Below are 21,639 nucleotides of genomic sequence, written 5' to 3'. Positions count from 1 at the left end.
CACCCCCCTTACTCCCAGGGACCTTCCCATTGGGGCACTGCAGCACTTTCACTTCCCCCAGGTGCCCAGCCCCTGCCCTGGCATATGGGAGCACCGCGGTCTACACTGGTTGCCAGGAACAGGATACAGACTCTGAGAGAGGGGCCATGACGAGGTGCGGGGTGAGGCATAAACAGAGAAAGGAATGGCATGCAGAGAGAAGGGGCCAGAACCCCAGAGGAGGAGATAGATGTAGAGGGTTTGGGAGTCAGGGAAGGGAGGTGGACAGAGACCAGAAAGAAGGGGACAAAGACTCAGAGAAGGGAGGAAAGGAAACTGAGGGCTGAGAAGAGGGGGACAGAGAGGGATGCAGAGATGGCAGAGCTGAGCAGGCAGTGAGGTCAGAGTGTCTGTGAGGTCGGCTGCTGCCCAGGGCTGGCCTGGGGTCCTGGTGCCCACAGTAGGTGGGTACGAGATCAGGAGTCCTTGTGGGTCCCCCAGCCTGAGCCATGGAGATCTGGGAGGGACTACCCAGCATGTCCTTGGTGCCCACAAATTCCAAGGCCCCACAGGTACTGGTGTGTGTCCCAGTGGGGCAGGTGGGGGAGACGGGGGGAGACTGGGGAGATGGGGGTGAAGGGGGGTGGCAGAGACAGACAAGAAAGCCACCTTGCCTCTAGAGGGAGGGGGTGGGGCTCCAGCCCTAGAACTTCCTCTTTCTCTGGGTTCTTCCTTTCTCCCTCTCTCTCACAGTCTCTGTCTTTCTGCTTGTCTCCTCCGGGACCAACACCTCTTCTCTTCTGTCCCTCCCACTGGCTACTCACCCCTCTAGGCGAAGATGTCGGCCCAGGACAGCTGCCTCAGCCTCATCAAGTACCTCCTCTTCGTTTTCAACCTCTTCTTCTTCGTGAGTTGCCACATGGCTGCCCAGCCCAGCCCCCAACCCGTGCTGCAGCCACCCGCAGCCACCCAACCGGACATATCCCCCACCACCCCCTTGCCCACCTCCATATTCCCATCTCCTCCCACCAGGTCCTAGGCAGCCTTATTTTCTGCTTTGGCATCTGGATACTCATTGACAAGACCAGCTTCGTGTCCTTTGTAGGTGAGGGGGCCGGGGCCATCAGGGAGGGCCTCCTGGACCAAGTGTGACCCGGCCTGCCCCTGAGTGACTTCCCCGGGCTCCCAGGGTCCCAGGCTCTGCTTCACAGGTTGCCACTGCTCTTAGCCTCAGGGTCTTCCTCTGGCAATTGAGTTGTGTGTAGGGATGATAATAAAAATGGTAATAACCATTTCTCTGGCACTTCCTCCGGTGCGCTGTAGATCTTGTGCTGATGCTGTAGATCTTGTGCTGATGCTTATCAGGTCCTCCCACAAACTTTCCACTCTCTTGAGGTTCAGAGAGGGGATGTCACTTACTGGATGTCACACAGCAAGGAAGTAGAACAGATATAAGACTAATAATAGGAAAGTAATAATGGAATAATGGTATTTAATGAGTGTTTGCCCTGTGTTGAGCACTGCGTCAAACACATGCCTCCCATGTGTCTCTTAAAATAACCCTAGGGAATAGATATCCTCCGATTGCCCTCAGGGAGGTTTTTGTGACTGCTCCAATGCCACAGATCAAGTAATGGAGCTGAAACTATAGGGGGCGAGGAGGAGCTGAAGGAGAAAAGAGAGACCGAAAGAACAAGAGGGAGAAACCGTGACCAGGGAGAAATCAAGAGAGATCCAGAGAGAAAACAAAGACCTAGAGAGGGCGGTGGGGGAGCTAGAGACCCGGAGGGACAGAGTCCCAGAGAGAGGAAGAGAGAGAATCCCAGAAAGAGAGGAACAGAGAGGAACATGTGGCAGGGACAGACACCCAGAGAAAGAACCTCCCCCAATACTGATCCCCAGTTGAGTTGCTGTGCGGGTGGAGAAGGGGGCTCCCCTGAGCTGTGTGCACCGAGCCCAATGTCACTGCCTCTCACCTTCCCCAGGTTTGTCCTTCATACCCCTGCAGATCTGGTCCAAGGCCCTGGCGATCTCAGGAATTCTCACTATGGGCCTTGCCCTCCTGGGCTGTGTGGGGGCTCTGAAGGAGCTCCGCTGCCTCCTGGGGCTGGTGAGTGTCCTGCCCACATCTCCCCTCAAGTAGAACCCTGGCAGCCTCTGCACCCTGGGAGGGGGCTCAACTTGACCTCTCCACTCTGTCCCCCAGTATTTTGGGGTACTGCTGCTCCTGTTTGCCACACAGATCACCCTTGGAATACTCATCTCCACTCAGCGGATGCGGGTGAGCTTGGCTTCCCCTCCCCACACTTCCCCAAAATTTATTGGGGGGAGGTGCAGAGAAAGAAACAAAGTCAGGGCACCTGGGTGGCTCAGTGGTTGAGCTTATGCCTTTGGCTCAGGGCCTGATCCCGGGGTCCTGGGATGGAGTCCCCTATCAGGCTCCCCGCAGGGAGCCTGCTTCTTCCTCTGCCTATGTCTTTGCCTCTGTTTCTGTGTCTCTCATGAATAAATAAATTTTTAAAAATCTAAAAAAAAGGGACACCTGGGTGGCTCAGTGGTTGAGCATCGGCCTTCTATCGGGGCATGATCCCGGAATCTCTGGATCAAGTCCCACGTTGGGCTCCCTGTGAGGAGCCAGCTTCTCCCTCTTCTTGTGTCTCTGCCTCTCTCTCTCTGTGCGTGTCTCTCATGAATAAATAAATAAAATCTTTTTAAAAAATGAAAATCTAAAAAAAAAAGAAGAAGAAGAAGAAAGAAACGCAGACACGAGCTGACATGGACAAAGAGAAATAATAGTGACAGGCAGAGGAAGATGGAGAGACACAGCAACACAGATACAGAGGAAGATAGGGACAAGGAGAGTCAAAGGAAGACCACAACACATACGAAGAAGACAGACATAGCACGAGAGACAGAGATCCAAATGGAAACTAACAGGGGGGAAAAAAGACAGAAAAAATAGGCAGAGAAAAAGGAGACTCCAAAAGAGAGACCTAATGAGAGAGCCTGGGAGAGAGCGGGGGCGGAATTGAAAGACAGGTGATAAAACCAGGCAGAGATTTTGAGGAACAGAGACATAGGTAGCCATTCAGCGAGAAATCGAGAGCTACTTAAGGCCGCTCAGGGACCCCTTGGGACTGAGAAAGCCCGGGAGTGCCTGGAGTGGGTAGGGGCAAATGGGGGTGGGGAAGCGGGTGGGGATCCAGCCTCACTCTTGGCCTCTTAGCTGGAGCGGAGGGTGAAGGACATCGTGATGGAGACGATCCAAAACTACCACTCGCGACCGGAGGAGTCGGCCGCGGAGGAGAGCTGGGACTACGTGCAGTTTCAGGTGCGTGCGGTACCCACTTGCGGGGGCGCGAATCCCTCCCACCAGCTCTGGGACTCAGGCGTAGCTCCGCCCCCTGCCCGGCAGGCTGTGCCCCGACGAAGCTGGGGGCTCTCAGCTCCCGGACCCCGAGGTAACCTTGCCCCACCCACCCCACCTCCGGCCAGCACAACGTGGCCTCGCCAACAGAAAATAACATAACCGACTCCAGATCCTGGAGAGGCTCCGCTTTCCGTCCCGACGAGACTCCGTCCTCAGCCCCAAGGCCCTAGCGTGACCCCACCCTCTAATCCTTAGTGACTCTGGTCCCCACGGGCCCCGGCCCACGTGAGACTCCACTCCCCGGTCATTCACGTGGCCCTGCCCTCCCAGCTGCATGTCCCCTGCCTGAGGCTGAAATGCACTGCCCACCCAGTCTTCGGTCCGCAGCGTGATTCTGCAGCTCCTCCCACAGCCGCAGGTTGCCCGCGATTCGTCTCTCCCAACCCCAAGTTCCCCTAAGGTCCCCAAGCCTAGCCCGCCGTCCCCCGCGGCCTGCGCCCAATACTTGGCCCTCTGCTCCCCAGCACGACCTCATACATATCACCGAGCCCCCGCCCCTCTGACTCCCGTGCTTCTTCTAGCTGCGCTGCTGCGGCTGGAACTCTCCCCGGGACTGGTTCGGTATCCCCAGCCTCAGCAGCAACGCGTCGGACGTGCATCGCGTGCCCTGCTCCTGCTATAATTCATCGGCGACCAACGACTCCGCAATCTTCGAGAAGCTCTCCTTCCCCCAGTTCAGCCGGCTCGGACCACAGGCGCGGCCCCGCCACAGCACAGACCTTTGCGGGGTTCCCGCAAACAGCAATATCTACAGCGAGGTGGGGAGGGTTTGGAGACCTCTGGAAAGGGGCGGGGCCTGCAAGGGGGCAGGGCCTGGGTAGAGGCGTGCTTCCTCCAAGAGGCGGAGCCACAGGGCGTGGGCTGGGTCCACGGGGTGGGGCTGCGAGAAAGCGTACATCTGGAGGGGTGTCGTTCGTAGAGACCCGACCTAAAAAAGGCCTGAGTGAAAGGAGGCTGGGACCGAGTGAGGTGGAGAGACTAGAAAACCCTACTCACTAGGGATCCAGGGCGGTGCCTGAAAGAGTAGTTGAGGGCTGGACTGAGAACAGTGGGCACAGGTTTGAGGGCGAATCCCACAAAGAACTGTACTTTTAACCTTTCCCCCCACACCCCCAGGGCTGCGCGCAAAACCTCCAGAAGTGGTTGCACAACAACCTCATCTCCATAGTGGGCATTTGTCTGGGCGTCGGTCTACTTGAGGTAATTTGATCCCGCCCCCACTCGCGACCGGCCCTACAATCCCTGGATTGCCCCGCCCCAAACTGCGCGTCCTCCCATTCTCCGGGAAAGGTGGTGCCTGCGTGACAGAGCGTCAGCCAATCCAGGCTCTCCTGCCTCTCCACCGGCACGAGGCCGACCTATCCTCTGCGTGTTGATTGGTTGCACGCAGGAAGTAGGCGTTCCCGCCCGCCCTTGCGAAGCTCCCATTGGCCCTCCTTGGGGTAGTCCCCCCGCCTTTAGCCACAACACGCGTCCCCTTTCCCTGCAGGTGAGTGTGGCAGGGCTGAGCCTGCTACTACTGCGCAGGGCGCTCCGCCGGGAACGCCAGCTGCAGGTGCCGGGCGCCTGTGGTTCGAGCCCCGGGCCTGGCCCGAGTGCTGATGGCGGCGGCGGGCGCTGTGGTGTGCTGAGCAGCAGCGGGCGTAGCGGCGGTCTGTGGGGTGGCTGGGGCATGGCTGATGCCTGTCCCAACTGGGGGGACAAGTCCCCACAGGGCAAGCTGCCCATGGCCCTGGGGCCCTGGCCGCTTTGGGATCAAGACGAGGAACAACCTGAGACCGGAAGCGCGGGCGCGGAGGTGGAGGTCGAGGCGGAATTAGCGACCGAGGCAGAGGGGGAGACAGAAGAGCCTCCGGAATAAAGTACCCTGAGCTAGCTCTGGGTCTCACTCCTTCCCAGGCTCTAAGACTGCGCTAGACGCAGCTGGATACCCCCTACCCCACACTATTCCCATCTTTCCATCATCCCTACTCCCCCGCAACTTTGGTAGCATGCTACCAAGGCCCCAAATTCCCATCCCTGATGCCATCTTTCACAACCTGGCGGAGCTCCCCCTCTAGCACCACCCTTCTCCGCCCCTCCTACGACCCCACACCATCCAAGTCTCCGCGCTGAATTTTCTTCCCCCTACCCCAGCGCCATCTCTTTTATTCTCCTCTCCGGACCCCCACCATCCCTACCCCCATCCCCCTCGCCGGCACCCCGTGGACCTCTCTGACCAGGTCTCCTTTCTCTATAGCTCAGCTTCATGACGCTCTCGATATTCCTGTGCAGAAACATGGACCAAGTCTACGACCGGCTTGCTCGGTACCGCTAGGCCCCGCCCCTTCAAGTGCCCTAGGGGCTTCCCTGTGGTCTGTAAATATTTGTTCAATCCCCAGTTCGCCCCAGCCATTGAGTCCTCTACCTCCTCATTTCCCCGGGGACCCAGATATCTGCCTGCCCAGCTGCTGTCACCTCTCCCGCGGGACCTGGGGCTTCCGGCCACCAGCTTCCTGCCCCCAAAGATACCTCATTTCCTTGACTCATCTGTTGGCTTACCACCTCCCACAGGATTATTTTTCGCCCAAACCCCAAATAAATCCCCTGCGTTTTGGTAAAATAGTTTTATCCTCTGTCAAAACACAAACCAACACACTTTGCGGGTGAGGGGAGGCAACACAGTATTATAGCCCACGTCTTATTGAGGAGAGGGTGAGATTTAAAAGCCTCACCCCACTGCTTGCCCTGCTGAGAGAAAGTCACGACCCTAATACCCACTTATAAATATCTCTTGTTATATTAAAAAAAAATATTTCCAGGGCCCACCTGGCTCTGCTCCTGCACAAAGGGTTAACCTTCAATATTTGATCACAGGGTGGTGGTGGGGGTGGTAAGGAGAGGCAGGTTGGGAAAGGGGGAGGGGATTGCTGAAAAACAGAGGGACAAACCGACATATCTAAGGCCCTCCAAAACATCCAGAACCAAGTTGGGGGGCGGGGTGCCTGTTAGAGACTGAGAAACCAGTGCTGTACCTCGGGGTTGTCTCATTCCTGTCCCCAGTCCCTGATGCTCTGGAGTGATCTGTCCTTTCAGACACCACTGTGAGGTCCCAATATCAGGATCCAACTTTTCAACTCACCACCCAGCTTTAAGGTCCCCTCTAACACGGAGCAGCCCCCTCCCCAAACAAGCACGAAGAAAGCTGGAGGTCCTTCCTGGGAGGTGGGTATTCCGGGGGGGGGGGGGGGAGTGTGCCACTTTTGGGGTCCCCTTTCAGTCCCTGACCAGACGGTAAATGTGGTGCTGGGCCCCTCGCTCACTGGTGGAGACCTCAAAGACGTAGGCGGTGCAGAGCAGCAGCTCCTGGGTGTCTCTGTTTGTCACCACCTGCCAAGGAGGCCAAGAGAAAGGGCTTATGCAAAAAAAAGGGGGAGCAGGGTGCCCATGGAATACCTGGGAAAGAGGTCCCCACCATATCACATTCCCTAGGTAGAGGCAACACCAAGCATATCTGTTTCCCCATTTGAGTGTTGGCAGTGAGGGGCCTCACATCAGATGGCAGATCAAAGTTAACCAAAGTAGGGGCACCTGGTGGCTTAGTCGGTTAAGCGTCCCAACTCTTGGTTTCGGTTCAGGTCATGATCTCAGGGTCGTGAGATCGAGCCCCACATCAGGCAGGCTCTGCTCAGTGCAGAGTCTACTATAGATTGTTTCTCCCTCTCCCTCCAGCTCTCTCTCTCTTTCTCAAATAAATAAATAAAATCTTCGAAGTTAACCAAAGTTAAAGGGGATCCCACCATATCATGTTCCCTGGGCTAAGGTTAGGTTCCCTATGAGGGGGGGGTCCCTTAAACTGAGGATCCACCATGGGATGTCCTCCAAATCAGTTTCCCCACTGAGGGGAGGATCCCCCTAAATGAGAGTGCTGTGGATTCCCCACCATATCAGTTCCTTGGGCAAAGGGGTCCCCTAAGCAAAGGCTCAATTGTGGGCTCCCCCTGTGTCAGTTTCCCAGGTGAAAGGGTCCCAGGGCTGAGAGGATGTCGTGGGCACTTCCCACCACTTCAGCTGCCCTGCTCGGCCCCCAGTGCCTCACCTGGAGGATGGTGAAGTTCTCCAGGACGCTGTTCATCATATAGCGCTCAGGCAGCTGTCGCAGTTTGTGCAAGAAATTCACCAGGTACTCACACATGGGTGAGCGCAGCAGGCGGTACACAAACCTCCCGTCCTCCAGCTGGGCACGCTCCGTCTGAACCGGGAGGGGATATGCAGAGTGGGGAGGACAGTGACTGAGACACAAGGGTTGCCCCAGGCACTCTGTCCCTCTCTGATGCCACACCCACTCCCCACTGCCATCATCCCCCGTGGCCTCATCCCTGGTGAGCAGAGAGACCTGCACCCATGGATATGCAACTTGGGATCCCTGAGCCTACAAACCAGGAACCCCTCCAGCCTCTCAAAACTGTGCTCTAAACCCTCAAAGACCTCTGAACTGCTCTGACCTCCAGGCCCTCAGATACCCTCACACCCTTGAAAGACCCCTCAACTCTCCAAACTCTATACAACCTCTGAGTTCAAGACCCCTCAAGCTCTGAGCAATCCCTAAGTGTGACCCTTGAACCTCCTTGCCCATTTTGGTGACTATAAATCTATGTACCACACATTACCTTTGAACCCTCAAAATAACCCCGACATGTGACTGGAATTCAATATCAGCTCTCAGCCCATGCATTAATTAAACCGCCAAAAAGGATAGAACACTCCCCACCCCACCACACAGACACCTAAGTGCAGGAGCCCTTGTGGCTTTCATCCTTTAGTCTGCACCCCCAAAGTGGCAGCTGGCTGGGCGCTCACCTGCCCAGAGCTCCACCCCTCCAGCCTCACCTCCACCTTCTCCACCACCTGCTTGCCAAAGGAGCAGACCTTGGAGGAACAGGTGAGGGTCATGTGCTCCAGGCTCTCGTACTGGCTGCTCACTCCATAGAAGCCACCGCTGCTGCCACTGGTCCCTACCTCCTCGCCACTCGGGCCCCAGTTGAGGTCCGCCTGGGAAATGGGGAGGCACAGGTAGGTTGGAGAGGGCATTCCTTATAAATAGTGGGGACTCCTCTAAAGTGGGAACTCTGATCCATGGCCTGGTTCCCCCATAGCCCTGCTATTGCCCACCTGTCTTTCTCCTCTCCACCTCTCCATGGGCCTGTTTCTGGAAAACACTCATTCTTCCATAAGTACTGGAGAAGGCTGGCTCCCTAAAGTGGTCCTGACCTCTCTCTCCAGTAACAACCCTCCCCCAACAAAGGGGCCCTAGAATTCAACTTTCTTCTCTTTTCACGAACCTGGTTGCTAAGGCAAGTGGCTACTCCCAAGGAAAGGGGCCTGAAGGGGTTAAGCGTCTGCCTTTGGCTTAGGTAGTGATCCTGGGGTCCTGGGATCAAGTCCCCCGTAGGGAGCCTGCTTCTCCCTCTGCCTATTTCTCTGCCTATCTCTGTGTCTCTCATTAATAAATAAAATCTTAAAAAAAAAAAAAAAGAAAAAGAAAAGAAAAAAACGAACACTTTATAACCATGGTTGCTACGGGCCCAGCAGAGCCAATAAATTTCAAGCCCTCGGCAGCCTTCCTTCTCAGACTCTAGATCATGCCACAGCTCTGGTTAACAAGAGTTAACACCCCCTAAACATTCATAACATTTATTGGACTCCTACAGCATCAGCCACTGTAGTTGACACCCAATCAAATGGGCCTAAGAAAAACCCAAGATGGATCCTCTTATTCACAATTATATACATGGCACTTGGCATAGAGCCTGTAATACAGTAGGTGCTCAATAAATGATTGTTAAATAAATGTTTTCACAGAGCCCCTCCCAGGTCCCTCAGTCACTTTCTCAAGGCCAGACATTTCTCTAGCAACAAGATCTGGTGGCACTATGTTCTCTTCAGAGACCAAATTCCATGCCTCTATTTGATAAGAGATGAGAACTATTCCTTAGCAATAAGGCTTCATGTGGTTGGGTGGGACGCAGGGAAGTCTGAAATATTGCAAGGCAATCCGCACCATATATGACTAGTCGTGGCAAAGTCTAGTGGGATCTGGGGAGGTCCAAGTCCTATCCCCACATGTGTACCGCTCCTTATCCATCCTGCCTTGGGGTAAAACTCCTTGGTGTTCCTTATTGCATGGGGGTGCTGACACTCTGACCCTGAGGAGCTGGTCTCCCTTAGAGCCACAGGCCTTAGATGGGAGGTCACATGATCTGTGAGCACTTTGTTTTGGTGGCTGAACTCACCCAGAACTTGACCAGGAAGAAGGCGTGAGGGGGCCCGCGATCGTACAGCTCCCGAAGGCCACCCTTTTTCTCTGGGAACTTGTCATAGATCTGCCGGACGTCCACACTCTCGAGGGGGGGGGCGCCAGGGCTGGGGCAGTGCTGGCTGATGTGTACAAACAGGTGCCTCTGGTACTGAGAAGGGTGGGCCATGAGTGAGGAGTGGGAGATGGGCTGGACCCCTGGTACTCACTGCCCCCAATTCCCACTAGCTGTTTCACACTGTCCACCCAGACATGGGGCCTGACTCCCAAGCACTTGTCACCACTCCCTTCTGCCCCATAGCACCATAGTCCCCAAGTCCTGTCCCCTGCTCTCCATCCCCACAGCCCTGTCCTCTCCATCTCTACCCAGCCTCCTCCCTGGCCTCCCAGCCTCCAATCTCTACTCTCCAGGTCATCCTTCACAGACCCCCAGCACTAACTGTGGACCTCTCCTGCTCACAATCTTCCTGTGGCTCCCCAGAGTACCCAGGACATAGCCCACACCCCCTCAGCCTGGTCCTGTACTGAATAGGTGCTCCCAAATATTCAGTCAATGGATGGATGGATGGATGGATGGAAGGAATCCACAGAGCCCACATCAAGACTCCCTATCTGTCCCCATTCTTATCACTTCTTGTCCATATTCTGAAATCCTCATACCTTCCCCATCTTTTCTTTCATTACATATCCTCCCTCCATCTTCCAAGGCCCAAGTCTATGCAAATCTGACTCTTCTTGGAAGCCTCACTTGATCACAATCAGATGATTCACAATCACCTCTCTTTTCTTTTTTTTTTTATTTTTTTTATTTATTTTTATTTATTTATGATAGTCACAGAGAGAGAGAGAGAGAGAGAGAGGCAGAGACACAGGCAGAGGGAGAAGCAGGCTCCATGCACCGGGAGCCCGATGTGGGATTCGATCCTGGGTCTCCAGGATCGCGCCCTGGACCAAAGGCAGGCGCCAAACCGCTGCACCACCCAGGGATCCCTCACCTCTCTTTTCTATAGTTCCCCATCACCCTCAGGAGAAAGTCTGGATCCCTCAGGTTGGCAATGCCAGCTCCTCCAGAGCTAGCACCTGCCCACCTATCTGTAGCCTCATCAGTTCCCACCTTATTCAATTATTTGTTTCCCTGAAAACTTCACGCTGTTTTCATCTCTATACCTGGAACATAAAGTTCTGTGCATGGCAAACTCCTATATGACCCTCAAAGCCCAACCCAAACGTTGTCATCTCAGGGAAGCCTTCACTAATTTCCCAGGCAAAATGACTCTTCTGTACACCCACAAAAACTTGAACTTCCCCTATCCCAGCACATACTCATTGTCCAATAGACTTCTATTGAGAAACCTACTGTGTGCGGGCACTATTCTGGGTCCTAGGGCTACAAGGCAAAGTCCCTGGCCTCATGGAGTTCTCATAGAGTATTTTAAAAATCAATCCATGGGCAATATAAATTTCAGAGTGATGAATGCTATGAAAAAAAATCCCAAAGAACAATAGTAAAGGGGTTGAGAGTGACGGCAGCCGGTATTTTCCATAAATTGGTCTGGGAAAGACAATCTGAAAAGATAAGCAAAAGCCTGAATGAATGGAAAGAGACAGTGGTGGTATCTAAGGAAACATATTTCAGGTGGCAAGAATAGCAGATACAAAAGCCCTGAAGCAGGAGTTGGCCTGGTGCGCTTGAGAAAGTGCATGGAGTCCAGTGTGACCAGAGCACAGTGGGCAAGAGTATAAGGGCAGGAGGTGAGGATAGAGCAGGAATGGGGGTCAGATAATGCAGAGCCTTGTGGGTAACTGAGAGGACTCTACCTTTGCTCCAAGTGAGATGGGAGGGTTTCAAGTTGGGTTTTATAAGACCACCATACATAGCAATTGGTGTTTATGTAGCTGTGGCAGAGACTGCTAGGCGTTCACAAACTCCCCAATTCCTTTTCACACAGCTAAACTACACTTCCCAGAGTTCTTTGCAGTTAGGTATGGCCACATGACTAAATTCTGGCCAATGGGATGTGAGCAAAACCTGATAGTTGCCACTTCCAAGCCAGACCCATAAAAACTCCTGCACACTTCTTGAGTCTCTCCATTCCACCATCTGCTGGCCAGATGCAGGGAACCCAGCAGCAGATTCTGAAGCCCTAGAAAAATGTCAGAACCACAAAATGGAAGGAGCCTGAATTCCTGGAATCACTGTGTGGAAGGGTCCTACTAAACCCCTACACTGAAATATTACATGAGTAACATTTGTTCATTCCCTGAGGGTTAGGATTATTTCTTCTAACAGTCATCAGCCCACCGGGACTAATATGACATCTGTCTTCATCCTAGACCAGGAAAAGCTCAAGCCTAGAAACAAGATCTGCTTTTCCAGGGGCCACTGGGTGGCTCAGTGGTTGAGCATCTGTCTTTGGCTCAGGTCGTGATCCTGAGGTTCTGGGAAGGAGTCCCACATCAGGCTCTCCATAGGGGCTCTGCTTCTCCCTTTGCCTGTGTCTCTGTCTCTGCCTCTCTCTCTCTGTATCTCTCATGAATAAATAAAATCTTAAAAAAAAAAAAAAAAAAAAAAAAAAAAAGATCTGCTTTTCCAGGTTCCCAGTATCCACCACAAAGCCTGGCACAGTAGGCCCTCAAAAATGGCTGCTGAATTAACAAGCAATGACCTGGGGAGTTTCTCTGACCTTCCCAACTGTGACCCCAGGACCATCCAGTTCCTCCACACTAGCAGTTCTCAAAGCGTGGTCCCCAGACCAGCAGCATCAACACTGCCTGGGAGAATGTTAGAAATGCAAATTCTCAAGCCCCACACCAGATCTACTGAATCAGAATTTGAAGGTTTCAACAAGCCCTCCATGTTATTCTGATACAAGCTTAAAGTTGAGAACCACTGCTTTATTCTTTCCCTTCCTATCACCCTTACATTTCAAACCTAAGCCCCGCATCGCCCCTGCCCCGACAGGGACTCTTCTAAAATTGCACTCACAGAATCAACTGCATCGGGCGGTTCCACAAAGGCTGAGAACTCCACCAGCTGCAACCGGGCAGTGCCCAGGGCCCGAGCCTGCCAGGCTGGGGGTGATGGGGCAGGTGGGGGCAGGGCAGGGGGTGACAGGGCTTGGGGAGGCTCGTACCCTAGAGAGAGAAAAAAAAGGAACAATAAAAATTGCTAACATGTGTGAAATACATCAAGTACTCTTCTCTCTTGCCTGCCTCCGCTTAGAAGCTAAAAAAGCTAAATACTCACTTTCCCAGCCTCCCTTGCAACTAGAGATGGCCATGTGACACAGTCCTGGCCAATGAGACGTTAGGGAAAATCTGCTGAGGGGCTTCTGAGAAGGAGTTTCTTCCTGAATGAAAAAGACAGAACTTTGGGAGGACAAAGCTTTTGGCCCTGGCCAAGTCCTGCTTGAGACATGATGCCTGGAATCACAACAGCCATCTTGGGACAATAAGAAAGAGGCCAAGGGACCTATAGAAATGCTAGTCCCGATAATGCTGAGCTGCTGAGCCAGTATAGGAGCACCCCACCTCCTGACTTTTGTCATGTGAAATCACTAAAGCCTTTATTATTTAAGGCACTATTAATTTGGGCATTCTGTTACTTGCAGCCAAAAGCACTGCAAATTGATGAATCTGTGGAACCTAAAGGTACTCTTTCACCAATGTGAGTTCTTAGAACCACACACCACAGGGGAAAGCAGAACCAAGCAAATCTGACACTACCATCGAGCCCCCTGGATCCAGCCATGCCTGAAGCCATCCAGCCACTCTTGAAACATCAGTTACCTAAACCAATAAATTCCTTTTGAGTTTCTGCCACTTGCAGCTGAAAGAATCTTGATTGATATACTTTCCCAGTGTCCTTTAGGATAGCAAATGGCAGAACACAAACCCAGTGTGTCTAAATTCAGAGGTTATGGTCCTAACCACTCCAAATGCTATCACTCATCTTCCCATATCTTCTACAAGCCTTGCCTCAGATCTGGACCTCTGTAGAAATGCATGCCCTGATTCATGGAAGGTGAAGGAAAGGCAGTTGGTGTTGAGGAGAGAGGGGAGATGAGGAAGGTGCAGAGCAGACTCTTACCTGGGAGGTCAGTAGATGGGGGGGTCAGTGACAAGAACGGTGTCTGTGAGAATGGCTTCACACTAAGGGAGAAAGGAAGCTGGGGGTCAGTGAGGTAGAAAGATAACTGTACCAGCTAATGTTTACCAAGGGCCACCACAAGCCAAACCCTATGCAAGCACGTAATGTGCAAGAGTTCATTAAATCCTCACAGCCTCAGAGGTTCAGTGCAATTACCACTCTTCCCATTTTGTGGAGGAGGAAACTGAGCCTCACACAGTCACAGAGCTGGGACACAGCAGAGCCTGGGCTCAAATCCAAGCCACTCCCCAACTCCAAAGCCTGTGGTCGTGTTGATGGTATTTTGGTGCCTCTCACCAACACGGCGGAAAGAGAAAAGCAACAGGATCTCAAGAGGTGGGGGGTGGAACACAAAGAGGCAATGTGGAGAAAGAGGAGGATGAATGGTCACCAAGGGTCAGGAGAGATGGGACATCAGTCCCAAGTTCAGGGTGGGGAAGCAGCACAGCTTCCTGCAATGATGGACATGTCTTATTATCTGTCCTGCCCAGTACAGTAGACACTGGCCACAAGCTGCTACTCAGCACATGACACGTGACCATTGAGCACGAATGTGGCTAGAGTGCCAAAGGGACCAAATTTTTATTTTAATTTCAACTGACTTAAAAGTCAGTAACGGCATGTGGCCCGTGACCACGCTATCGGACAGCACAGCTCAAGAGGCCAATCACCTATGGGTAGCTAAGGAGATAATTGAGACTGAAAGGTCAGAGGCCATGGAGATAACATTTGGGGTCAGAGGTCAGGAAGAGGTCAAGAGTCAAAAGACCACGGGTACCTGGCTGGCTCAGTCCCTAGAGCATGAGAGTCTTGATCTCAGGTTTCTGGGCTCGAGCCCCAGGAATGATGTAGAGATTACTTAAAAATAAAATCTTTTTTTAAAAGACTTTTTAAATTTAATTTATTTATTTGAGAGAAAGAGAGAAAGAGAGCAAGCATGAGCACAGGGGAGGATGGAAGGAGAAGCAGACTCCCTCTTGAGCAGGGAGCCGAATGTGGGACTCCATCCCAGGACCCTGGGATCATGACCTGAGCTGAAAGCAGACACTTAACCGACTGAGCCACCCAAGCACCCTAAAAATAAAATCTTAAGGGGTACCTAGGTGGCTCAGTCAGCTAAACGTCCAACTCTTGATTTCGGCTCACGTTGTGATTTCATGGGTCATGGGATCAAGCCCCACATCAGACACAGTGCTCAGTGACGAGTCTGCCTAAGATATTCTTTCTCTCTCTCTCTCTCTCAAATAAATACATAAATAAAAATAAGGTAAAATACAATCAAATCTTTAAAAATCAATAAATAAAGTCTTTAAAAAATTAAAATTTAAAATAAAAAAAAAGGAGTCAAAAAACCAGAATTAGAAAGACACAAACTCCAGGAACCTTCAGACCTCCACTCCCAGGGGCCTTGCCCTAATACTCAGCATCCCAATTCTGAAATCTAAACTCCAGGACCCTATCCTGACTTGATTTCTTGTTATCAGGGCTGCTGGCCAAACACCACCTCCTCAGACAGGCCTTTCTTAACCTCTATTTTTAAGATTTTATTTATTTATTCATGAGAGACACAGAGAGAGAGAGAGGCAGAGACACAGGCAGAGGGAGAAGCAGGCTCCCTGCAGGGAGCCTGATGCGGGACTCGATCCCTGGCACTCCAGGATCACGCCCTGGGCCAAAGGCAGGTGCTCAACCACCGAGCCATCCAGGGACCCCCTTAACCTCTGTCTAAATAGGGCACGTACATTTTGTTTTACTTTCCACATTTATTCTTTTCTTGTGAATGCTTGTTTACATGTTTATTGTCGGTCTCCTCCCCGCTCCAAATATGGAAGCTCCATGAAGGCAGGGATCCAGGCTTACTTGTTTAATGCCTTGTCCCGACTAAGCAGAGTACCAGGCACTTAATAAGTGCTCACTAAACATTCAACTGACTGGCCAGTGCCAGAATACCTTCTCTCATTTCCTGGAACTCACCAAATTTTCCTACCTCAGGGCCTTGGCACATGCTGTTTTCACTGCCTAAAATATTCCCAACCCCCATTCTTTACCTGGCTAAGTTCTATTCTGCTTTCAACATTACCTCCTCACAGAAACCCCCAGAACTCTCTCCTTCAACCCAGAACCTGTTGCAGTTCTTCACACCACATACTCTTCACATACTCTTCACATACTCTTCAATTTTGTGTTTAGACAGGTGATGATTTAACATCCGTCTCCCCTATTTGACTATCAGCTCCCCTAAAGGTGGGACCTCAGTGTGGAACCACTCTCCTTCCAGCTCAACCCTCTCCCTGCAAACCTGCAGGGAGGATTTGTTCTGACCCTTTCCTGGCTCCCAGCACCTCACCAGGGACATGTCGTCTCTCCCTGGAGCCTGGATACAGCATATCACCTCACTCTCTCTGGCAACACCCTCAACACCACTCCTCACTGTCCTGTGGCCACACTGCCCTACCAACACCCCGCCTGGATCCACTAGCTCCTCTCTGGACTGAAAACTGCCCTTCCTATGAGTCTCTGGAGCCTGTTTCTATATTTCTAGGCAGCAAACACATTCTGTGACCCTCAGGATTCTCTCAGAGCTGAAATGGACATTCCCATGCACCTCAGGGACCCATTTTCTTCCTTTTGACCCTGAAAGAAGATACCTGACCTCCCCGCAGGCCCAAGAACACCTCTACGGGATGAGAACAAGCCTTTCCGTGAGCTTCTGGAGCCCAGCCAATCTCACAGGGATGCCATCATCCCCATGGACATCCTCCTAGCTCCCGCACATTCATCCAGTCCCACACTGAACTCCTTTCTTCCCCTAAACCTGCTCCTCCCCAAGGTCACCTGTCTCTGGACTGCCACCAACCCCAGTCACCACAGACCCTGGGCCCTGCCCTTACCTCCTCACTCCTTCTCAGCCCATGAGGCACTGTCTCTTGACTCTCTCATCCCTGCTTCCCACCACCCCCCCTCAGTATCCCAGCTCGGGCCTCATCTTTCTCTCCAGACCCTCACCCCAGCCTCCTCTCTGGGATTCAAATCCAGAGAGCTGCAGAATCCATGTCCATGAGGAAGCTGGGAGCTAGAAAGTGGGGTAAGAAAGGTCTGTGCAGAGGGAACGGGGGATGTGGGGGTGCTGAGCCAGAACAGGAAGTACTCACTCTGGAACATTCCAGGGGGGGCCAGAGCCCCCTGACCAAAACTGGAAAAGCTCAGAAGCCTGGAAAAGAGACAAAGAAGGGGGCACATCAGTCAATGCCCTGTCAAAACCACAGCCCCACCCCTCCAGGTGTAAGCCCCATGATCACTCAGCCACCTGGGGACCAGCAGGACCCAGTTTGGCCTGCAGGGAAGGTGCTGAGATGAGCTGGGCTGACGACATGGTGGCCATGGTCTGGAAAGCCTTGTCCTTGGAGACCTGGTCCTGGAAAAGGAGAAGTCAGGGGTCTGTGTTAACGGGGAATCCCAGTCGACACAGCAGGGGTACATCGACGCCAGGGAAGGCAAGCATGGGGAGATGCAGAGCTGGGGAGTCAAGCAAAGGTTTGGGGGAGGGCACACATCCTTCTTTCTATAGCCTCCCTGCCCCTCCTGGCCCCCTCAGGAATTTCTGGGGTAAAGGAGCGGGTGGGAGGATGGGCAGGGGGACTTACCACATTCAAGGCCTGCCCGTGGGGGTGGGGGAGGGTGCCAAGGGAGGAAAAAAAACATGACTTAGGAAGTGAGGCCTGGATTCTCACCTTCCTGCCCTCCCAACCCCTACAATTCCACCACCCTGAGCTGAAAAAAAGGGAGGTAGGGCGAGCAAGGATGGATAAGGAACAGTTAGTGGAGGGGCCCAGACCAAGAGGGCAAAAGGGGTTCCTATACCCAGAATAAAAGACAGTATACAGTATCAGGGTTTCTAGGTCAAAAAAGAGCTGGAAGGGAAGATTTCCGGATATGTAGGTAACAGGAAGTGGGAAGTTCAGGCCCAGAGGGGATGAATAGGCAGGCACTGAACATGTCCTAGCCCAGACAGGACAGAGACAGGACCATAAGGTCCAGAAAAGACCAGAAGTGAAGGTTTGTTAGACCTGGAGATAAAGCAGGGGGAGGCTTCTGGGTACCAAAAAAGAAAGAAAAAATAAAAGGAACAGGAAGTCATAGTTCCCAAATCCAAAGGAAGAGGCAGAAAAGACCCACACCCAGAGGAGAAGAAAATGAGGGTCTCAGGCCAAGAGGGAACCAGAAATCCAATGGATGAAGAAAAAAGGATGTGAACATTTTCAAACAAAATGAGGATTTCTGGACATGGAAATGACAGGCAGGGCAGGCAGAGGCTGAAAGATGGGGAAATGAACCAGAAAGAGATGAAGAGGAGAGCCTCCTGGCACAAGAGGGGGAAGGAAGGACACCAGGGGGAGGAAGAGGAGGAGGAGGAGAGGGAGGGAGGGAAGACAGCAGTAGCCAGAGGAGAGGCCCGACACCCAAACCTTCTTGCCTGTCCTGAGCTGCATCTCTGGCCCCCTCTCTCTAAGAATCTCTTCCTCACCCGCTTGTCAGGCCAGTAACCCTTCACCTCGGATCTCTACTTCCTCATTCTGCCTACCTCTCCGTGGGACTCTGGCCCCATCTCTGGTTCTCGATACCCACTCTGGGTCTTCCTGTCCCCCTTACTCTGGATTTCTGTTGACCTCTCCTCTGGGTCTCTGTCCCCCTCTCTCTGGATCTCTGTCCCCCTCTCTGGGTCTCTGTCCCCTTCTTTCTGGGTCTCTGTCCCCCTCTCTCTGGATCTCTGTCCCCCTCTCTCTGGGTCTCTGTCCTCCTCTCTCTGGGTCTCTGTCCCCATCTCTCTGGGTCTCTGTCCCCATCTTTCTGGGTCTCTGTCCCCCTCTCTCTGGGTGTCTGCCCTGGTCCCTACCTTGAGCTTGGACTGGATCTCCCTTGATTTCCTTCGAGCCAGAACCTGGATGTGACTAGAGACCTGGGGGGAAGTGACAGAGAAGCAGATTCAGGCCACAGCTACTCACCCCTTGAATCTCCTCTCCCATCCCACCCTCCAGGTGGCCCCCAGAACTCCCGGAACGTAAAAGACGACAAACACATAGAACATGCTAGCTATCCCAGGCACATGCCAACAGACATGTGTCCACAGAGGCTAGTCTCTTCTCAGTAACACTACCGATCTTCCCCAGACCCAGCAAATCCGGGTCTCCTTACCCTTCATCGCCTTCTGTCTTTGGGTCTTTCAGTCTCTCTATCTTACTCTCTGATTCTAACACAACTGGTCAGAGATCCAGACCAAAACAGGCACAGGAGAGCATACTCTCAGAGGTGCCAACAAGACAGAACCAGATCCTCCTTGAACCTGAGCACGCCCATACCAGGATGGCCCCGAGAAGACAAGCCTGCCCCACAGAGAGCCCCACAAGTCAGTCCTGAGACCTGTTTGCGAGTCCGGGTCTTCCCTGTTCTCAGCTTGATGTAGCGGGCAATCAGTTCATTCCGACCTGAAGAGTCAAAGATGGGACAGAATCAGAGGTTTGCGGGACTCCCCAACACACAGGACACCAGGGGGGAAGAGAGAAGCAACGCTTGCCAGAGGTCTGCAAGCCACTGGGCTGCAGATCTCCTCAGCTCTACGGGAGAGGAGCCCGACCGCCTGGGTTCAAATCCCAGCTCCACCAGTTCTGTGACCTTAGGCAAACCTCTTAACCCTTCCATGCCTCAGTTTCCTCATCTATGCCAATTGCGATGCCGGCTCCTACTGAGTCCTAATCAGTGGGGGGCAGGGCCAAAGAGAGGGGCAGACTCACCATACATCTTGCCTTCATCAGACAGGATGATTTTCCGCCGGCCACATGGCGGGTAGATGGCCAGGGCCTCCTGGAAGCTCTGCTCGATGTCTGGGCTCCACACACCTTCTGCGTCTGGACCCCCATCTCCCCCAGCCCCCTCGCTGCCGCCGGTGCCCTCCTCACTTCCTTCCTCACTTCCCGTCCAGCCACTGCCATCGTCCAGGGGGGCCCCAGCCCGGGGTTCCCCCATTTGGGCCTGGAGGAACACAGAGCTCAGCAAGATTCCCCAACCCCTCCACCTCTGCCCCCGGAGAGACTTCAGGGCGTGGGGGCTGGGAGTTCAGATTGCTGGGTCTGAGGGAGGAGTGGGGGTGCTGGATTTCTGGATCAGAGGGAAACAGGATGCTGGGGGCCAAGGCTCCTAGGTCCTGCAGGAGCGGGCTGGATTTCTGGGGGCGGCTTAGGGTGAAAGTGTCCTCTATGTTTCCAGGTGAGCCTGGGTTGTGGTGAAATCTTGAAGACCCCAGAATCATGCCTAGGGCCCATGAGGCCCAAACCTTTCTTTGGGTATGAATTACTGGTTTAAAGAAGACAGGAGTCGGGGCCTAGTTGCAGGGAAGGGGGTGTGTGGATGAGATCTTCTCAGTCCCACCCCAAGAACAGGTGCTAGGATGTGAACAGCAGCTGCTAGAAAAGAAGGAGGAGGGGCCCAGACCCTAGGAGGACTGCGGTGGGGGGGGGGGGTGTCCAGAGAGAGGGGGACAGAGACCCAGAGAGAAAGGGACAGAAATCCAGAAAGAGGAGGAACAGAGACTCAGAGCAGAAACTCAAGCCCAGACCAGGAAAGACCCACAGAACCACAAACGGAGGGTCAGGGGCGCCCTGACATCAGGAGAGCCAGAACAAAGGGCCCAGGCGTCCCCTCCCCCAGTTTCCCACAACCCCCATCAGGGGAGGGGCTGGCTGGCGAGGGCGCCTCCCCCTCTGGCCGTCGGCCCCGCCCCTTCCCTCCCCTCCCCCTGCGCCGTGGGCTCGGATCCAACTCAAGTTCCCAGTGACTTTCCGGAGGCCAGGAACAGGGGAAAACTTTTTCCAATACAGTCAGATCCCGCCTCCCAGGCGGCTCCACGTCTCCCACAGCTTTCCCAGGACCCCAGAGTCCAGGCTCCCATCCCCCTCCTCCCTCAGACCCTGGAGCCCAGGTCCAGACAAAGACCCCAGGCCGAGCCCAGTGGCGCCGAGGCGTTCAGGACCCTCGTAGGCCAAAATCCCAGCCCAGCTCTCCCCCATGTGGCCAGACAAAGGGACGGAGGAGCCGGGTAAGAAAGGTCCCCACAAATTTCCCGCCCCAGGCCCCAAACTTCCGAAGAAGCAAGATTGAAGATCCAGAAAGCACTGTAGCGAGCCCTAGGCCACCCCGGTGGCCTCCTTTCTCCATTAGGAGGACCAGGCGTCCACAAATGACACAGAGAAACCAACTCCGTCAGAAACACGCACAGGGTCCTTTCTCACCTCAAACCCACACCGCCGCACACACTCACACACCCCAGACACACCCGCGAAAGTCCCCAGCCCTCACCCACTCGCGAGTGCACAATCCCAAACTCAGACCCATCACCAGACACCCAACTCCGGCGAAAGTTCCAAACACCTCGCTAAGACTCGGTCGCAAGCGTAAACTCGGGCCCCCGGGCAAAAAGAGGGCGGCAAGCAATTCAGAGACGGTCCCACCAACACCGCAACTCAGAACGCGTAGCTTCCCACCCCAACTCACACACCCCAAAGCTGGATCCCCGACTCCCGCCGGCGCCTTCCTACCTCCCGGCCTGGGGCTGGGGAGCCGCGGGCGGGCGGGGCGCTGCGAGGGAGAAAGTTGCCCGGGAGCTTTGTTTGGGAAAAGTGGGAGGGACCGGAGGGGGGGCGGGCCCGCGAGCCGGACACAAGGAAGGGGGATCCGACGGTGACAGTTTGGAGGAGGATTTTTGCTTTGGCAAAAGGAAAGGTGAAGTCTAGC

General features: G+C 53.7%; 2 protein-coding genes across 12 annotated transcripts; one reads left to right on the top strand and one right to left on the bottom strand.

Annotated features, from left to right (window-relative positions):
• On the top strand, window positions 1-6,011 carry CD37 (CD37 molecule). Of its 4 annotated transcripts, none has more exons than XM_025424290.3 (9): window positions 1-154; window positions 812-886; window positions 1,012-1,084; window positions 1,965-2,089; window positions 2,186-2,260; window positions 3,206-3,310; window positions 3,931-4,167; window positions 4,526-4,609; window positions 5,649-6,011. In XM_025424290.3, exons 2-9 carry the CDS (start codon window positions 818-820, stop codon window positions 5,724-5,726), a joined length of 846 nt encoding a protein of 281 aa, XP_025280075.1. In that variant the 5' UTR covers window positions 1-154; window positions 812-817; the 3' UTR covers window positions 5,727-6,011. The 4 variants fall into 4 exon arrangements, with proteins under 4 accessions (XP_025280075.1, XP_025280073.1, XP_025280072.1 ...); XM_025424288.3 differs by having other exon boundaries at window positions 24-161; XM_025424287.3 differs by lacking the exon at window positions 1-154 and adding an exon at window positions 193-551.
• On the bottom strand, window positions 6,001-21,549 carry TEAD2 (TEA domain transcription factor 2). 8 transcript variants are annotated; one of them, XM_025424283.3, is made up of 13 exons: window positions 21,444-21,549; window positions 19,644-19,881; window positions 19,273-19,337; window positions 18,749-18,811; window positions 17,499-17,510; window positions 17,162-17,269; window positions 17,007-17,065; window positions 13,795-13,856; window positions 12,691-12,839; window positions 9,682-9,855; window positions 8,279-8,440; window positions 7,488-7,640; window positions 6,001-6,778 (listed from the first exon to the last, which is right to left on the bottom strand). In XM_025424283.3, the coding sequence occupies exons 2-13, from the start codon at window positions 19,873-19,875 to the stop codon at window positions 6,665-6,667; spliced, it is 1,353 nt and encodes a 450-aa protein (XP_025280068.1). In that variant the 5' UTR covers window positions 19,876-19,881; window positions 21,444-21,549; the 3' UTR covers window positions 6,001-6,664. The 8 variants fall into 8 exon arrangements, with proteins under 8 accessions (XP_025280068.1, XP_025280067.1, XP_025280069.1 ...); XM_025424282.3 differs by having other exon boundaries at window positions 8,318-8,440; XM_025424284.3 differs by having other exon boundaries at window positions 21,404-21,524.
• Window positions 21,550-21,639: the final 90 nt, after the last annotated feature.

This window comes from Canis lupus, chromosome 1 (genome assembly GCF_003254725.2).
Source record: "Canis lupus dingo isolate Sandy chromosome 1, ASM325472v2, whole genome shotgun sequence".
NCBI classification, from domain to species: Eukaryota; Metazoa; Chordata; class Mammalia; order Carnivora; family Canidae; genus Canis; species Canis lupus.
The sequence above is the reverse complement of the archived record's forward strand: the minus strand, read 5'-3'. Positions and strand labels throughout refer to the sequence as shown.

Bases quoted from the DNA above. Each gene is read 5' to 3' on its own strand.
- CD37 (XM_025424287.3), top strand. From the start codon at position 489: ATGGAGATCTGGGAGGGACTACCCAGCATGTCCTTGGTGCCCACAAAT. The intron at 552-811 runs GTACTGGTGTGT...TCACCCCTCTAG, and splicing joins CAAATTCCAAGGCCCCACAG to GCGAAGATGTCGGCCCAGGA. The intron at 2,261-3,205 runs GTGAGCTTGGCT...TTGGCCTCTTAG, and splicing joins TCTCCACTCAGCGGATGCGG to CTGGAGCGGAGGGTGAAGGA.
- TEAD2 (XM_025424283.3), bottom strand. From the start codon at position 19,875: ATGGGGGAACCCCGGGCTGGGGCCCCCCTGGACGATGGCAGTGGCTGG. The intron at 19,338-19,643 runs GTGAGTCTGCCC...TTGACTCTTCAG, and splicing joins TGATGAAGGCAAGATGTATG to GTCGGAATGAACTGATTGCC. The intron at 12,840-13,794 runs GTAAGAGTCTGC...TTCTCTCTCTAG, and splicing joins CCCATCTACTGACCTCCCAG to GGTACGAGCCTCCCCAAGCC.